Source organism: Neofelis nebulosa, chromosome 6 (assembly GCF_028018385.1).
Source record: "Neofelis nebulosa isolate mNeoNeb1 chromosome 6, mNeoNeb1.pri, whole genome shotgun sequence".
Taxonomy (NCBI): domain Eukaryota; kingdom Metazoa; phylum Chordata; class Mammalia; order Carnivora; family Felidae; genus Neofelis; species Neofelis nebulosa.
Window position 1 is genome coordinate 135,666,995 of NC_080787.1, and position 16,755 is coordinate 135,683,749.

Below are 16,755 nucleotides of genomic sequence, written 5' to 3' on the forward strand. Positions count from 1 at the left end.
CCAGGAAACTGGAAAGATGACACCTGGGTGGCAGGACCCTCTCTGGCAGTGCTAACACCAGACCAGCATCTTTCTCATTGATTGGTTGGAAGGCCATGCTGGTTGTGTAATATGCTTTTTTAAAGGCTTACTTATTTATTTTGAGAGAGAGGGAGAAAGTGAGCAGAGGAGGGGCAGAGAGATAGAGGGGGAGAGAGAGAGAGAAAGAGAGAGAGAAAGAGAGAGAGAGAGAGAGAGAGAGAGAGAGAGAGAGAGAATCCCAAGCAGTTTCCACACTGTCGGCGCAAAGCCTGATGTGGGGCTTGATCCCACAAACCATGAGATCAATACCTGAGCTGAGATCAAGAGTCAGACTCTTTTTTTTTTTTTTAATTTTGTAATGTTTATTTATTTTTGACAGAGAGAGACACAGAGCATGAGCAGGGGAGGGGCAGAGAGAGAGGGAGACACAAAATCTGAAGCAGGCTCCAGGCTCTGAACTGACAGCACAGAGCCTGATGCGGGGCTTGAACTCACAGACCTTGAGATCATGACCTGAGCTGAAGTCGGACGCTCAACCGACTGAGCCACCCAGATACCCCAAGAGTCAGACTCTTAATTGACTGAACCACCCAGGCCTCCCTGGTTGTGTAATATTTTAATAAGAGCTTAATATTTGAAGAGTACCAAATCCTCCTCATGTATCCCCTCTTCTCAGGCTAACTTATATTCCTGCTAATATGTCTCCTGAAACAAAACAAAAAAAAAGAATTTTCTTTCTGGTATCGAATCTTTATGGCTTCCAAAGAACCAAGAAGCAAAGAAAAATTAAACCTAACTAATATGTATATTTTCCTCCATATCATTTTTTACGCTGTCTGTTCTGCAACAGCTGCCTTTATAACATCAGTTAGCTCACATATGATTGGTAGAGAATGATGTCAGTTTAAAGTGCAGTTTTCCAGGCATACAAACAAACTGATGTTCGTTCACATGAATGTTTTTTTCTAGGCAAGGGATAATCAGAATCGCAGGGTAAGATTAAAGTCTGCAGCAGGAAAGAAAAAGGCCCTCAGCTTGGCTGCTATGCAGTATGCCCACAATCTTGGCTTTTTTTTTTTTTTCTTCTCTGTCTCTCTCTCTCATAAGCCCTGTTATCTTTCAGTATATGATTTTACAGAATGAGAAATTTTAGGAAAGCATATGTTGTGCTAAAATGGAACATCAAATCATTTAATCCTCATTGCTATAGGCATATCATTATCCTCTTTTACAGATGAGAAACTGAGTGTCAGAGAAACTAAAAAACTCACCTAAATTCATGTAGAAAGTAGCTGGTAGAGGCAGTGCCGTCTGGATCTGAGGCCTATAATCTTTCTGCCATATCGCCCTGCCTTTTAGCTAATCCTAAAATTGGGCAAACTTTCTGGCAACCTTCTTAATGTCATTTCAGAGGTACTGTAAGACTATCTGACCCTAAATAATTCTTGACATGTCTCTTCCTATCATATAAGCTCAAAGTTCTGTGTTCAGAGAGTGCCTTGTGGGGATTCTCCCTGTGAAAATCCAATAGCCCTGGGAAGGATAAGTGATATAAGTAATTGTCAGCAATTACAATGATGGATTTATCAGATTCCTTCCAGGCTGCAGTTAGGTAGGAGGAGATTTATATCAAAACGTGAGTGGGGTGGATGGAATGATTTAGGGCATGGGAATGTGGAAAACTTCCAGGTGCTGGGCACCTTAGGAAACTGTACCAAAGGGAACAAGTGGACCTGGGATTCAGAGCACTGACCACTCCCCCCTTTAAGCGCCTGGTTGTAATCCTGGGTTCCACTGGAAACTGGGATCTGTAAACTGTCAGATTTGGTATGGAAGCCTTCCTTCATGATTCTGTAAGAGGATATATATATACAATGTGCCTAGTACAAGGCCAGATGAATTTTTTTTTAAGTTTGTTTGTTTGTTTATTTATTTTGAGAAAAAGAGAGTAAGTGGGAGAAGGGCAGAAAGAGAAAGAGAGAGACAGAGACAGAGACAGAGAATCCCAAGCAGGCTCCACACAGCCAGCGCAGAGCCAGGTACAGCACTCGAGCTCATGAACATGAGATTATGACCTAAGCTGAAACCAAGAGTTGGATGCTTACCTGACTGAGCCACCCAGGCACCCCTCCAGATGCATTTTAGACACTTCATACATATGAGTTTCCTCCTGATCTCTTTATTTGTAAGTTATCCAAAATATAGGCACGCACTTTTAGCTGGTTTTTCCTCTGTGCAATTACATATTTAAATCATGAGCTTTCCTCTGGGTCCCTTTCCAAGGATCATTTCCTCATGCTTGAAACTGGTCATCTTAATCTGTGTTCAGTTTTGGTCTCAACCACCTCCCTCTGCTTCCATCCCCTCTCATACCGCCATTCATGCTTTTGGTCCCTCTTGCAATTATTTTAGTTAATCATCATGCAACATAAACTGAGTGCATTGAGAGGGTGCTATAAAATTGTAATTTACAGCATATGGATATTCCAAATAAATGCCAACATGCTGAAAAGAGACTCTAGGGTCAAGAGAAAAGAGCGGTGTTCATTAACACACATAGCACAGGGGAAGGCTCTATTTAGTATCTCATGTTTTTCCCTTGGTATCTTTCAGTATTTTTTTTCCTCCAGCTTTTGTGACTTTTTGAAAGTGTGTTTTCATACCAAAATATTACAAATTTTTCAGTTTCTAAATGCTAATGAAGTGTGAATTGATCTCTCCTTTTGAAGAGCAAATGTTGAAATAAGTCTTAGGAAACTGATCTATAGGAAAAAGATACTCTAAAGCTGGCATTGCACCAAAGCCTTCGCTGAAAGTATGTATGGAAAGTCAATAACAATAGGGGGTAAAACATAAAAATTAAGGGAAATAAAAATGGAAATTATTCACCAAACATTCACAGCAGGTTCTATAACCATAATGAGTTTAAAATGGAAAAATTTTGGAGGTATGTATTAGCATCATTGATCAGCAAGATGAATAGGGGCCGATAGCCCACAATCAATGCCCACTTGGGTGTCACTCAGAGAGCCACTAAGAAGAACATGTCAGTATGGCTCAGCAACAAGAAGAATCAGAACTTTTATTTATTAGCCAAAAATCTGAACAAAGAGATGAATAATATGCTCCAGGTGTGCCATTTTCCTTTCTCACGTGGTAAGGTCTCTTCTGGAAAATGAAGAAAAACTTCTTTCCCTCTCCCAGAGTTCCCTTTCCCTTTGGAGAAATTGCCAGAATTTGGATGTGGAGAAGCCACTAGCCACCCTGTGGGTGGCAGAATGTGTTTGCACATTAAGAACAGGCAGGAAAGCCAACAAAGGATAGTAGTTGTCTAGATAAAGAACTAAGACATTTATAGCAAATAGGTTTTGGAAGCCAACTAAGGTCGACAATAGCTTCCTGAGAGTGCTGGACTGGGACTCTGAGTCTGCATAGGGTATAGAGAGAAAGAATTCCAGAATGGATTAGGTAACGGTGTGGGGGGTTGGAAGATGAGGAAGAGGAATGCATATTAGTTAATTGCCACTTATTTCCTCAGGTCCAGCACAAAGAGCAAGAGACCATCCCTCTCTATTCTCGGGCAGCATGGTGGGAACTCTGTGTAGGTATTACAGCAGAGAGAATTCCGCTTTGCAAAACCAGAAAGGGAGAGTCAGACATACATTTTTGGGAAACTGCCAAATGAGTTATAGTTTACTCGGAGTAAAGAGCAACATGGAGAGAAGATTGAAGAAGGCCAGAGAATTTGCAAAGACTGAGAGAGAAATAGCTGTGCAAGTATAAAGATGTTCTCCAGTTTTTGTACAGTAATGGAAATAACTAGAGTATTTTAGGGCATTCATAGTAATACAAATATGAATGATATAGTGATATTGGCTTACGTATGCATTTGTCCCAGTTGTAAAATAGTTTTTTTACATGCCTTATGTCAATAAATCCCCACAAGAACCCTGTGAGCCTTTAAGCGGTTAGTGAAATTCCTAAGTAGTATAATCTACTGTTAAAATGTTAGAAAAGAGATTCTAGCTTATGCATTCTAATGCCAAGTCCTGTGCTCTTTTCATCGCATTGGAGAATGTTCTCCATTGCCCATGCTGGAAAATGATGAGGTCTGGCCCCCAAAGTACCCTCTGGCTGCAGTGTGAGTTTCTAAATGTAGATGTTGCCATAGTGTACCATTGCAGCATTTGAAATAACTGAAGTAACTGACACCGATTATTTGGATTCAGAAATGTTTGTCCTAATCAGGGAAGAGACCAGTTTAAATGTCAGTGCTCAAGATGCTAAATCCCCAACATCCTTGTTAATTAAAGGTGCTGTTTCTCAGATTTCTTGCTTTATTAGCACCTAAAATAGGTTCCAGACTTGGTAAAACTCACTTCTTTTGATCCAGTGTAATGAAAATGGCAACCGAATGTGAAAAAGAACATTAGAATGACAGTAATCAAGTTAAGAGATTAATAGTCTCCGGGCGCCTGGATGGCTCAGTCAGTTGGACGTCTGACTCTTGATCTCTGCTCAGGTTGTGATCTCATGGTTTGAGATGAAACCCCCACATCAGGCTCTGCGCTGACAGCATGGAGCCTGCTTGGGATTCTCTCTCCTCCTCTCTCATTCTGCCTCCTCCTGACTTGCATGCACACTCTCTCTCTCAAAAGAAATAAGTAAACATTAAAAAAAAAAGAAAAGAAATTGGGGTGCCTGGGTGGCTCAGTCAGTTAAGCATCTGATTTCAGCTCAGGTCATGATCTCACGGTTTGTGAGTTTGAGCCCTGTGTGGGGCTCTGTGCTGACAGCTCGGAGCCTGGAGCCTGCTTCGGATACTGTGTCTCCCTCTCTCTCTCTGCCCCTACCCCACTTGCACTCTGTCTCTCTCTCTCTCTCAAAAATAAATGAACATTAGACAATTAAAAAAAAAAAGAAAAGAAATCAATGTTCTCAAGAATCGTGACTTGTTCAAAGAATAACTTAGTGAATAATGATTTGAAGGAGATGATAATCAACTCAACACACATAGGATTAGTTTTGAATACAATAAGCAGAGAGAAAAGTGCAGAGTCATACATTCTTTAGCAAATATGGACAATACACAGAGACTAAAGAAGGAAACACACGTTTTGGAAATTGGGAGAAACATTAGAAACAAACGAAAATATTGACAAGCGTTAGGCCGTGAGATAATTCTAGCTTTTTTATCTCCCTTCTCTCTATGACATCTGTTTACCAAATTTCTTTGTTTTCTAGATCATGTCCATATTGTCCAAGGCACATGTGTTGTTTTCCCTGTAGGTATGATATCATGAACCTGCAGTACACCGAAGCTAATCGCTATGACTATGTACATGTCGGAACCTGGCACGAAGGCGTGTTGAACATCGATGATTACAAAATCCAAATGAACAAGAGTGGAATGGTGCGGTCTGTGTGCAGTGAACCTTGCTTAAAGGGTCAAATTAAGGTAAGCTGACCACAAAAGCTTTCTTAGACAGAATGAGGCCTCCTGCATGGACTACAGAAAGAAAAACAGACATTTTTCTTAGACAAGCCTGTTCAGAAGGGATATGCCAGGCTTACTGTTTTTGTTCTTGTGTTTAGCTAAAATTGAAAAAACAAAGGAAGATTAGGAAATGAAATAGGCAAACCATTCAAATATTGGAGAATAGTCCTTTGAATTGCAGTGATGAGCCTGACCCTTCAATTTAATCTAGAAAGGGAAGGGACAAATACTTGAATATAAAAATTGAAACAGAAGTAAATGTGGACACCAAAACCGATGTACCGCTTAGTCATAGTTCCAGCTGTTGTTAAAGAGATCAGAAGCTGAACAATACTAAATAAGCACATAATTAACATAAAAGAAGCTGCAAGGAGTTAACGCAGAAGCTGCTTATCATTTCTCTTTTCATCGCCACGTTCTTTGATTTTCCTGAAACTGACGTTTTCTAGCCAAGAGAGAGTCCTCACTTCCTAGTTATTCTTAGAAGTTTTTTTATCAGCCTGGGGCAAGTGAGGAACCACGATATTGCTGTATGCATAACAGTAGAGTAAATAAACATCAAATATCGAACATTTGGCTGGACGTGCTAGAGAGGATTCTCAGTGAGGAAGGCATGGGAACAGCGCGTCTCTGTATCTCATGCTATTTAAAACCACACTGGATGATGCACTAGGAAATGGAGTGTAGGGAAGTGATCGCCAACTGGCAAGAGTATGGGTGAAATGACCTGGTAGGTCTTTCCCCTCTCTAATTTTCTGTGATTCATCTCTGGGAGCAGACAGACTGTCACATAAATGTCACACAGCACAGCTGGGCTGGAGGCGGTACCGGGTGAGGCACTGGCCGTCTGGCCATGCCACCATGCCACCTGCCATTCTCATTCTCAGGAGCTGGGGAACCACCCCTGTAGGAAGAAGCTCTGAGTAGTACACTGAGGGATCTTGGAGCAAGAGTGTAGTCATGTGTGGAAGTGCTGGTGCAGAACCTGGAAAAGCCCAGCCTCTACTGGTCAGTGAAAGCAGAGGATTTGGAAGTTGTAACATCTTTTTTTTTTTTTTAAGTTTATTTATTTATTTTGAGAAAGAGCAAGAGAGAGAGCGAGAGAAAGAGAGAGAGTGCACGTGGGGGAGGGACAGAAAGACAGGGATAGAGAAAATCCCAAGCAGCCTCCACACTGTCACTGTCAGAGCAGAACCTGACATGGGGCTTGAATTCACAAACTGCAAGATCATGACTTGAGCCAAAATTAAAAGTTGGATGCTTAACCAACTGAGCCACCCAGGTGCCCCAAGCTGTAACATCTTTTGAAGAGCTGTCCTGATGGACTCAAACTCTCAGGCATCCCAACCACTTTGAGGAAGAAACAAACTTCTGAGATAATTTACCCTAGTTGGTTTGTCTGATTGATTGTATTTTATGATTTTTTTAATCAGAATATAGTTGACACACAATGTTACATTAGTTTTATTCACCCTAGTCTTAAGTATCTTGTTCCTTCTATGCAGATGTGATATTAAAAATTTTTAATATTTATTTATTTTTGAGAGAGAGAGAGAGAGAGTGGGGGAGGGGCAGAGGCGGGGGGGGGGGGGGGAGACAAACTCTGAAGCAGGCTCCAAGCTCCGAGCTGTCAGCACACAGCCTGTTGTGGGGTTCGAACCCATGAACCATGAGGTCATGACCTGATCCTAAGTCGGATGCTCAACCGACTGAGCCACCCAGGTGCCCCCAGATGTGATATTAAAAGTACTTAATAATTGCCATGCCAATTAACTGATCAGAATGGACTCCTTCTTGGCTCTGTGAGAAGGTGCTGGAGGCATCCCACCAAGCCGAGATTTAGGACTAAATCTAAATGGTGGGAAGATTTGGGCAAGGAGTCCTGTAAGGCAGGAGTAGTGTGGGGCATTCAGGAAGCTCGAAGATACCATGAGTTTGCACTCTGGGCAGAAGTATTTCAGCAGTGTAAGCATGGCTGCAGCCAATCCAGTGTGTACAGGCTGTAGGTTAGCAAGGCTGCTCGCCAGGAATCCCATTTCTGATTCTTGTCCCAATAGAATTCTTCCATATGAGGCTGTCTGATGGTTTAAACTCCAGAGGCCCAAAGCTTCCTAATTGTTGCTATGAGATGCCAGACCACTGGACTCTAATTTTGTCATCCTTTCTGGATGGCGGCGAAAATGGGACATCTGAGACAGAGGTCATACTGCGGGGACAATGTGAATCAAGGGGTATCACATGTGTGACTCAGGCCTTTCCAACTTGGGTGGGAACATTGTCTATGCTGCAAACAAGTACTGTAAAACGTTATGGAACTACAAAGTTGGTTTTTTTCAGAGTATAAGAAAAACAATCAAACAAACAAACCGTGGCAAGAGAAAACAAATCATTCCAAAGATTCCCTGAACTCCAGCCCCCTTCCACAATTCCCTGCTGTTACTGTGGTTACTGGTAAGCCATGAATGGGGGCTTGCGTACCATGTGGATTCCCATTTGTACCTTTCAGAAGAAAGGCCTTTCCTCCCCAGGTTCACAGGAAAGGCTGTCATACATCTCTATGCCCAGATACTAAAGTATTTCTGGCTTCACGTTTGCATTACGCCCATGCAGTGTTTGTTATTGAAGGAGATCCCAGAAATCATCGCGGAGCCATTACAGAGCACTCGCTATAAATGCAAATCTCTTGGGGTCTAAATTTAGAAAGATTGTGTACCCTGCAGGAAGAAAATATGCCTGTTCTCAATGGCACCTGGAGTGGAGGTGGGGGCGGGGTGTGTGGAATGTTTGTTTGTTACCCATAAGCACCATGGGAGGTATGCAAACAAATGAAATCTGAATCCCATTTCCCAAATGATAGCACTTATATTCACACACCACCAATTTGCCACCCACCAGGCCCAGGATGCAAAGAGCCAGATCCCTCAGTAGCCACCACAAAGACAGCAGAGAGGCAACATAGAAGGTGATTATAGGACTTGCACTGGTATTCCCTGGAAAGCATAATGCTTAGAAAGGGATTATTCACTTTAAATATAGAATGCCATTTAAAAGGCTAAAATAAATCATTTGACTTTTTAAATGATAACCCATAGAGCTTTCTTATGGTAATTTCCCTTGAAGTAGTTAAAAGTAGTTTTCTTATGTTATCGATTCTTAGAAATCTACATATCATGTCTTATAAAAGCAGAAATTTCTTTTTAACCATTCCAGAAACACAGTTAAGTAAAATCAAACTTTTTATTGTTGTGTGTTTTATTAGTCAGGGTTCAGTCGGGGGAAAAAAGAACCCTTGCCAGGTTGTTTGATAGATTGGTTATAAAAGTAAAGGAGGACACCAAGGCACCGCAGAGATGAGTAACAGCAAGAATCATCCTCACCCCAGGCCAGAGGGACACAGGGAGGAGGCACAGCTGCTCCTGAACTGCCCCCTGAAGCGGGGAGGGGAGGATACCTTGGCTTTTCCTCTCTCCCTCGCTTTAGTCTCTCATTAGGTCCCTGCATTTGGCCAACTTATCCAGAAGACATTGACAAGAAAGCCTGGACAGTGTAGTTCACGGGTTTCCTCAAAACCTTAAAACTAAGCACTGCCTAAGTGCTAGTGCATTACTGGGAAACGGAATTCTCAGATGCAAGAGTGAAGGGAAAGGGAAAAGGAGACACGGAAGCACGGAAGCCCCTGCCACCACCACCACCACCACCACCACCGTCACTAAAGTGATGCTTTACTGAGCAGGATGCCACTTCACTGAGTATAACCGGTCATTCGACCTCAGAGAGATCTCTGGGTGGGCCACTTGGAGTATCTACTGGAGCAAGGAGGGGGGAAGAATGTGTGCGCCTATGCCGTGCCATTTTCTGTTTCCTGTGGACAGAGTTTACTCACAGGAAGTAGTATCGTCTGATCCCTTTAGACAGCTACTGGAGAAGCCAGAATCTATGTCTGGTTCCACGGTCCTTTTTCAGATCTAGAAGCAGTTGGGTCCCATGCGGTCTGGTCTGGGCTTCTGCTGTGGTGACTGCAATGGAGGTAGCTGAAACTCAGTGACGGAGTCATGGGAGAGACAGACAGTTGGACATGCCAAGAAAAGAGACAACAGTGATAGAGACTGAAGTATGGGTTGCAGAAGTGTCCAGGACTTTTCAAGAGCCAGTGGCCAAGGGCCTGAGAGAGAGGCTAGGAGAAGAGGATCTGAGGCAGCAAAGTGTGGATAGTGAATCTGCAGTCAAACACCAACGGCCTGCACATGTGGTGATCTCCTGTACCAGGCCTGCCACCATTTTCCTTGGTGTGGTGAAGAGCCAAGAAGGAGTGGGAAGGTGAAGGCAGCAGTGAAAGGAAGGAGAAGGGAAGCAATAGAGGTCAGGGATAAATATTTTTCAAGAATATTCTTGTGCAAGTACAATAATAGATACATTACAGTCACCATTTTAATGATTCCTTAAAATAACACTTTTAAAGCAGATATTGTGGCCCCCATTATACAGATGAAGAATCTGAAGCCCAGAGAGGTTGAGTCACTTGCCCCAAACTCTCTCAAGCTAGAAAGTGCCAAAGCTGGGATCAGAGCCAGCCCAGAGCTCTGATCACCTCACTGCCTCGTGTGGTTCAATTGCCTGTCATTAGATGAACTGGTGTATTTCCTACTAATGCAAGTTTCAATTGCTAAGCTTTATTTTCTCAGGAGTTCACAATAAAATTATAAATAGAGATGCACTTTAACAAGGAACAGAATCTAGAATTGAAGACGCAATATTAGTGCGGGAGGTTGGGAGAGTTTAATAGAGGCAGGGAATCCGGCAGAGATGTCGAGAGAAAAGATCCTGCAGATTGCTTTCACTGGCTCCTATTCTTTCCTTTCCTCTCTGTCTTCTATTTTTTTTCTCCCCTAAGTTTGTCTGTGGGTTCTTTGCTTTAAGAAGATTATTTGGGGGCTGGGATTTGGGCATGATGAATGGACAGCACTAATTCCTCCTGTTCTCACCCGGCCAATCAAAATAAAATTCTGAAGTTACATGAATGTAATAGAATAGATCACAAATATTTCCTGATTTACACAGGCCATACTGTCATATAGTGAAAAATATCTTACGTACATATAGAAAAGCCCAAGTACATGTATCTTACAAACTACAGACTTTGGAATTAGGTTAACTAATTTCCTTTCAAGAGATAAGTCTGATTCTTTCCTATTTCTTGGTATTTTCTATTGGAAAGATAAAAATTTAGTTTCAAAGGTGTTAGCAGGGTGGACCTCAGAAGATTGCTTAACTTATATCTGCTAGAATCCCTTGTTCAGCTTCAGCTTCCTGCATCACCCTGAGTTTCCCACTCCAGTTAGATCAGCAAAGAGGCCAAACCACCAATTTGTTGAGTATCAAACTAAAAGGGACGTGTTCATTTTCATTGTGATCCCAGACTCCTTCAAAGATGGAAGGAAGCTGGGACAGTCTATTAAGAAACCATTAACCATTGACCTTTAATTGGAACTATGTATCCTTAAATTTAATAATACCATAAGCATGATTAGGTAACGCTACTAGAGGAGTTTGACTCTAGGTTTTTCTGTTGGTAAGTATAGCTACTTGGCAGATTGTCAATGTAAAAGTCTTATCATTTCTAATAATACCCTTCTTTTAAAAATATAATGGCTAATATTAATTTTCACATTAATACTACCACCTGTCAACATAGGCCAGTGATTAAAAAGCAGCCACTTTATTGTAGATCTGATACTTTAAGACTGCAGAGATTAGGGATGAGAGCCTCACATTCCAGAATGTTTGTCTTCTTTAGCAACGTAAGATCATCCCTTTAATGCCTGCTGTGAACTCATTCTTTCTGTAGCCTCTTTAGCATTGTTTTCCTCTTCCTCTGTACAGTTTCCAGCTCTTGAAAGAACTCTTTCTATATTTATAGTTGCTTACTTGGCCCAATTCCAGCATTATCCGGCAAGGGATGCTGTCCCTCTGAAAGACTGGATATCTATTTTGATCAAAATTGTCAAGCAGTTAGTACCACCTTCCCTTTCCTAATGATAAATAAATAAATGAGATAAGGTTAAATTTTATATGATAGAACATATATGATTTGCCAACAATCCTTCCTGTTACTTTATGCAGAAATAGTTACAGGCAATAGATGTGTCTTGGGTCCATGCTCTCCAGTATCAAGGTTGAGAAGAAAATGCAGTCACATTATAACGTGTGTACTCCAGGTAATAACACATCTGCCGATATCACAGTTAAATATCCTCATGGAGAAAAACAACTTTAATGATGTGATAGAATATGAAACACTGCACTGTGTGAAATCAGACAGATGAACTTTGAAAAGCATTATCATTCCATTTGTTTTGTAATGATGGAAAAGTTGCAAAATTTTCATCAAAATATAAAATAACCAAAAATAGGCTTTAACACCATTTCCGGGTAATTCCCCACCTGGTGAGATGCTGGCCCTTTGATCTCAATACCCGGAATTGGAAGTTAGGGAAACGGGGTGCACTCTTCTTCCCCCTTCCACTCTTCTTATTCTCACATTGAATCTGAGTAGCTCACCTGCTGATTTTCTTCTAGGTCACGTTATGGATCACGCTTGACAGATTATTTTATATTCAGTTTTTCCATCTGTAGTTGCTCCACATTCAGAGTTCAAAGTGTGTCAATTGCCCTTCTTTATACTTCTAGCTATTTTTGTTTTTATATGATAGGCTATAGCATTTGGAATGGTTTCATTCTCCTCCAGCGCCTCCTCAAAATTGCTCAGATATGTCCTCTTCCCTCCATGGCAGTAGGAGGAGGAATTTTGTCTTGAATTTAGTGTCAAGAGAATCATTTTAGACTGAAATCTACCTCAAGCAAACGTGCTCATGGTGCAAACAGTCATTACTGTCTGGTCACTACATGGCTTGCGTGTGCATGTCAGGTCCCCACCACCCGGCCCATCCAGCCCCATCAGCCTGGACCTTCCAGAGAGTTTTCAGAGTTATTTCATGACCGCTAAGTGTGAATTATCTTTGAATACTTCCCATATCTGTAATGAGCATTTTTATTTTGGTTCAGCTTTTTCCCTATTTGCTCATAATTTTGATCTAGTTAATATTTCTCTCCTTTTCTCACTTTCAAACATGAAAGAAAACACTAAATTGACCACTTGTATAGCCACGAGCCACATTTAGTAATTGTAAATCCTTCACTCTATTTTTTATCACCTTACCCTTTCCCTTTCTTTCTTTCTTTCTTTCTTTCTTTCTTTCTTTCTTTCTTTCTTTCTTCCTTTCTTCCTTTCTTCCTTTCTTCCTTTCTTTCTCCCTCTCTCTCTTTTACTCTGTCCTATGTTCTCCCTGAGCCATTTGAAAGTCAGGTGCAAATATCATGAAACTTGATATCTTAATACCTCAGCTTATGTTCTGTAAGAATAAGGATAATTCTCATATAGCCATAAGAGGAGTGAAGAAAGTTAGCAATAATATCATCAACCACAACTGTCCCATCCACCTCTGCTTTCTCTCGGTGTGAATCAAAGCAAACTACCCATTTAAACTGTTCACAGTTGATGTAGCCATTCTGGCAACCAGTGAAGTGATGATACGGTTCGTCCATTATGTAATTCTTTCAAAATTCCACTGCAGGATGGCAAGATCTGAATATAAACTGCCCACATGAATATAAAAAACTCCTTATCTGAGAAGCCTGTGATTACATAACATTGATGTGATCTCCCCGGGCAACTAAAAATATATTGGCTGCAATTTTGAAAAAAAAAGAAGACAAAATGCTTTGTGTGTGTGTGTCTTCTTGTGCATGTGAAAACATGAATACCATAGTCCCTCTGGATGAGGAGGAAGCTGTAAGCACTGGTCATAATGAGAAATTCTGTGGAATTATTAATTTATCCATAGCTACTTTGAATAATATCTACATCTTCACCTCTCGTATGTTGACCAGACTCTGTTTACTGAAGTTGTTGGTGATCACCTTAGCTTCAGACCCAGACTATCGCCACTTTTGGGCAGATAGCACCTGATAGGTGCTGCTGCTAAATGACGTGATATTGGACAGTGGCAGTGGCAGACCCATTTGCTTTTGTAAGTAAACATTTATTGAAGTATAACATACATACAGAAAAAGAGAGAAGGAAGTACGAGTATGCAGCATACCAACTCTGTTCTAGGTGTTGCCTCTGCCTAGAATACTCTTCCACTGGATATATTCAGGGCTTATACCCTTTCCTTCTCTCAAGTCTTTACTTAAATGGCAATATCTTAGTGATGCCTTATCTAATCACCAAATGCAAGATTGCAATTCCTTATTCCAGGCACCCCCCCCATCTAGGACCACCATGAGGCAAATGAGGTGCCTAGTGCCCGGGATTTAGGGAGGCACTCACTCTCGAGGTTGTGCAAGTGCAGGGTGCATACTTACACAACGCTGAGGGCGGGTGTCTCTTTAAATTTGGCCCCTAGGTGCTACACTTGCCTCACCTTGGTCCCTGCCCTGCACCCTATTCCTCTTTCTCCCTTTAGTTTTCTCAAAACCCTTCTCTAGAATAATAGCTCCTCCTCAGGATGGGGATATTATCTGTTTTGTTCACTGACTATGTCTAGCCTTGACATGGTGCCTGGCACATTATATGCACTTTAAACGCATGTTGTAAGAGAATGAGTGAATAATTGAATATATATGTTCTGCATAAGCATTTCATTCCTCTATCAGTACACTTAACACATTATATTAGATTTTGAGCTCCTTAACACCAACAATTGGGTTCTTCAATAATTTATCCCATGCATAGCACCATGTCTGACACACTGGGCCACTAAACAAAGGTTGATTAATTGAATATATATCTACCAGGCTCTGAGATATAATTTTGTTTCTCCACATAACATGTCATCGCCTTAGCAGCCATTGTTACACTAGGAGTGTCTGCCTTTTGAAAATAACTGCAGATAACAAGACTGAGATTTGCACAAGATACCAATCCCTTCTGCAACGGCTTCCTCATCTACAGAATGCATGTAATTAACTCCACTGCACTGAGTGGCAATGAAGGGTTAGTGTAATTCTGTACAGAGGTCCTAGCAAAAAACCTGACTTTATATATGTCCATTCTTGTGATGATTTTAAGATTTTATTTATTTATTTTGAGAGACAGACAGACAGACAGAGAACAGAGAATCCCAAGCAGGTTCTGCACTGTTAGCACAGACCTGATGCAGGGCTCAAACTCATGGACTGTGAGATCGTGACCTGAGCCAAAATCAAGAGTCAGATGTTTAACCGACTGAGCCACCTTGGTGCCCCATTCTTGTGATGATTTTATATTCCCATGCCATTTTTATTATATTTTCCGTATAACAAATTACAATGTAGGGATTTTAATTGATATTTTGTATTTACTTTTTGTAGGGTTTTCATCCCTTACTCTTCTTTTCCATTCTTTGAATTCATTTCTGTTTCTTCTGTTTTTGTCATAGTCTATATTATTTTCATCTTTTCATCCATCTACATTATTGAGAAATTAATATGGGCCAAGAATTATACTAGTGATGCAGATGGGCTGGGTCTGAGGATCCAGGGGAAGGTCCCACAAGACCAGCCAAAAGGGTCCTTTACTTCACACAGGATAGAAACCAAACACCAGCAAGAGAAAGTGGAAGAATTTATTAAATAGCCTGAGTGACAGAGAATAGCAGACGGAGTGTCTGGGAGACTTGAAAAGGAAAGGAGAGTGAGTCTCATCATTGCTTGGGGTTAGGGGTTCATATTCGAAAAGGGTCTAAAGTACATGTTTCTTCAGGAATCCAGGGTAGAGTCCATTCAAAGGTGAGTATGAGCTGTACAATAGGTATTATTTCATACATTACTGAAGGTAGGAGTATTGATGCCAGTATCAGCCAAGGTTTGTTTGCAGTTAATGTCCTGGAACATGTTTGGAATTTGGCTCTTCTTAGGTGTTATCAGGTATTTGGGGCCTAGGACAAATTTCAGAGAATGATTAACTTTCTTACTTCCCCTTGAAGTGAGAACATAGCTTCATTGGCTTATTCAGAGGCAAAATATGGAACGTGAGTAAATGGGGCCTAGTAGAAAAACAGCAGAGATGGAACTTTTTCTTTTTTAAAAAAAAATATTTGTTTGTTTGTTTGTTTATTTTGAGAGAGATAGAGACAGCACAAGCAGAGGAGGGGCAGAGAAAGAGGTTGAGAGAGAACCCCAAAAAGCCTCCACACCATGAGCACAGAGCACAATGCCAGGCTCCATGTCACGAACCGTGAGCTCATGACCTGAGCTTAACCTAGAGTCAGATGCTTAACTAGATGCTAAACTAACTGAGCCACCCAGGTGCCCCAAGATGGAGCGTTTCTAACATGGAGTCCCTTCAGCTTTAGTACCTCACTAGTACAGGGAATGCAAAGGAAGCTCAACCATGGCCCATTCCTTTGAGGAACTCAGTGTAGCTGGAGAAAAACATCAGCCATTAAGTTGATTGGGGGGCAGGGTTAGCTCTTCTCTCTTGTAGCTGATTCTCCCCCAGTCCTGATTAGAGTAGACTCAATTTCTTTATTCTGTTTAGTCTTTTAGGCAGTTCTCTTCTGAGGAAAATTTTCTCTGTTTCCTTTGATTCACAGTTACCTTTCCTTCATTATTTTCTCTCGATGCTATTTATTTTCTTACGTTCTTTTTCTAACTAAAACCTTAATTTAAACAATCCATTTCATGTTACTTCAGAAACTGAGTCACAGAATGAACACTTGCTTTCCTATTGCATGAATCTTTTAAGACTCCTACAGTGTGTATGTAATTGAATAATGGCATTGCGTGTACCAGCAGGTCACCTAGTCTCACTAGCAATCAACAGTACTGTGTACGCAGGATCTAGAAAGAATCAAAGCAGGCTCGGGGCCTTAGTAAGCCTTGGTCCTTCAAGGGCAGTTTCAGTAAAATATCAAAACTGTTGTTGTGATTCAGATCTACCATAAAAAGTATTTTCTGTGACAAAAGTGAAAAAATACTTTATTCAGTTATTGGGTGTATACTACAGTAGTCTCCTCTTGTTTGTGGGGAATATAATCCAGGACACCTCCCTCCCTATGGATGGCTGAAATCCCAAATAGTACCAAACCTGTAATATATGCTATGTTTTTTCCTAGACTTATATACCGATGAAAAGGTTTAATTTATAAATTAGGCACAGTAAGAGATTAACAAAAGTAACTAATAATGATGCCACT

At 41.1% G+C, this 16,755-nt stretch overlaps 1 protein-coding gene across 5 annotated transcripts in view; it reads left to right on the forward strand.

Moving 5' to 3' along the window:
* Positions 1 to 16,755, forward strand: part of GRM1 (glutamate metabotropic receptor 1) — a 421,006-nt gene that overhangs the window by 348,899 nt on the left and 55,352 nt on the right. For all 5 annotated transcript variants that reach the window (XM_058735553.1, XM_058735556.1, XM_058735555.1 and 2 more), the window contains exon 6: positions 5,311 to 5,479. In XM_058735553.1, the coding sequence (XP_058591536.1) occupies positions 5,311 to 5,479 (169 nt within the window). The remainder of the gene's footprint in view (positions 1 to 5,310; positions 5,480 to 16,755) is intronic.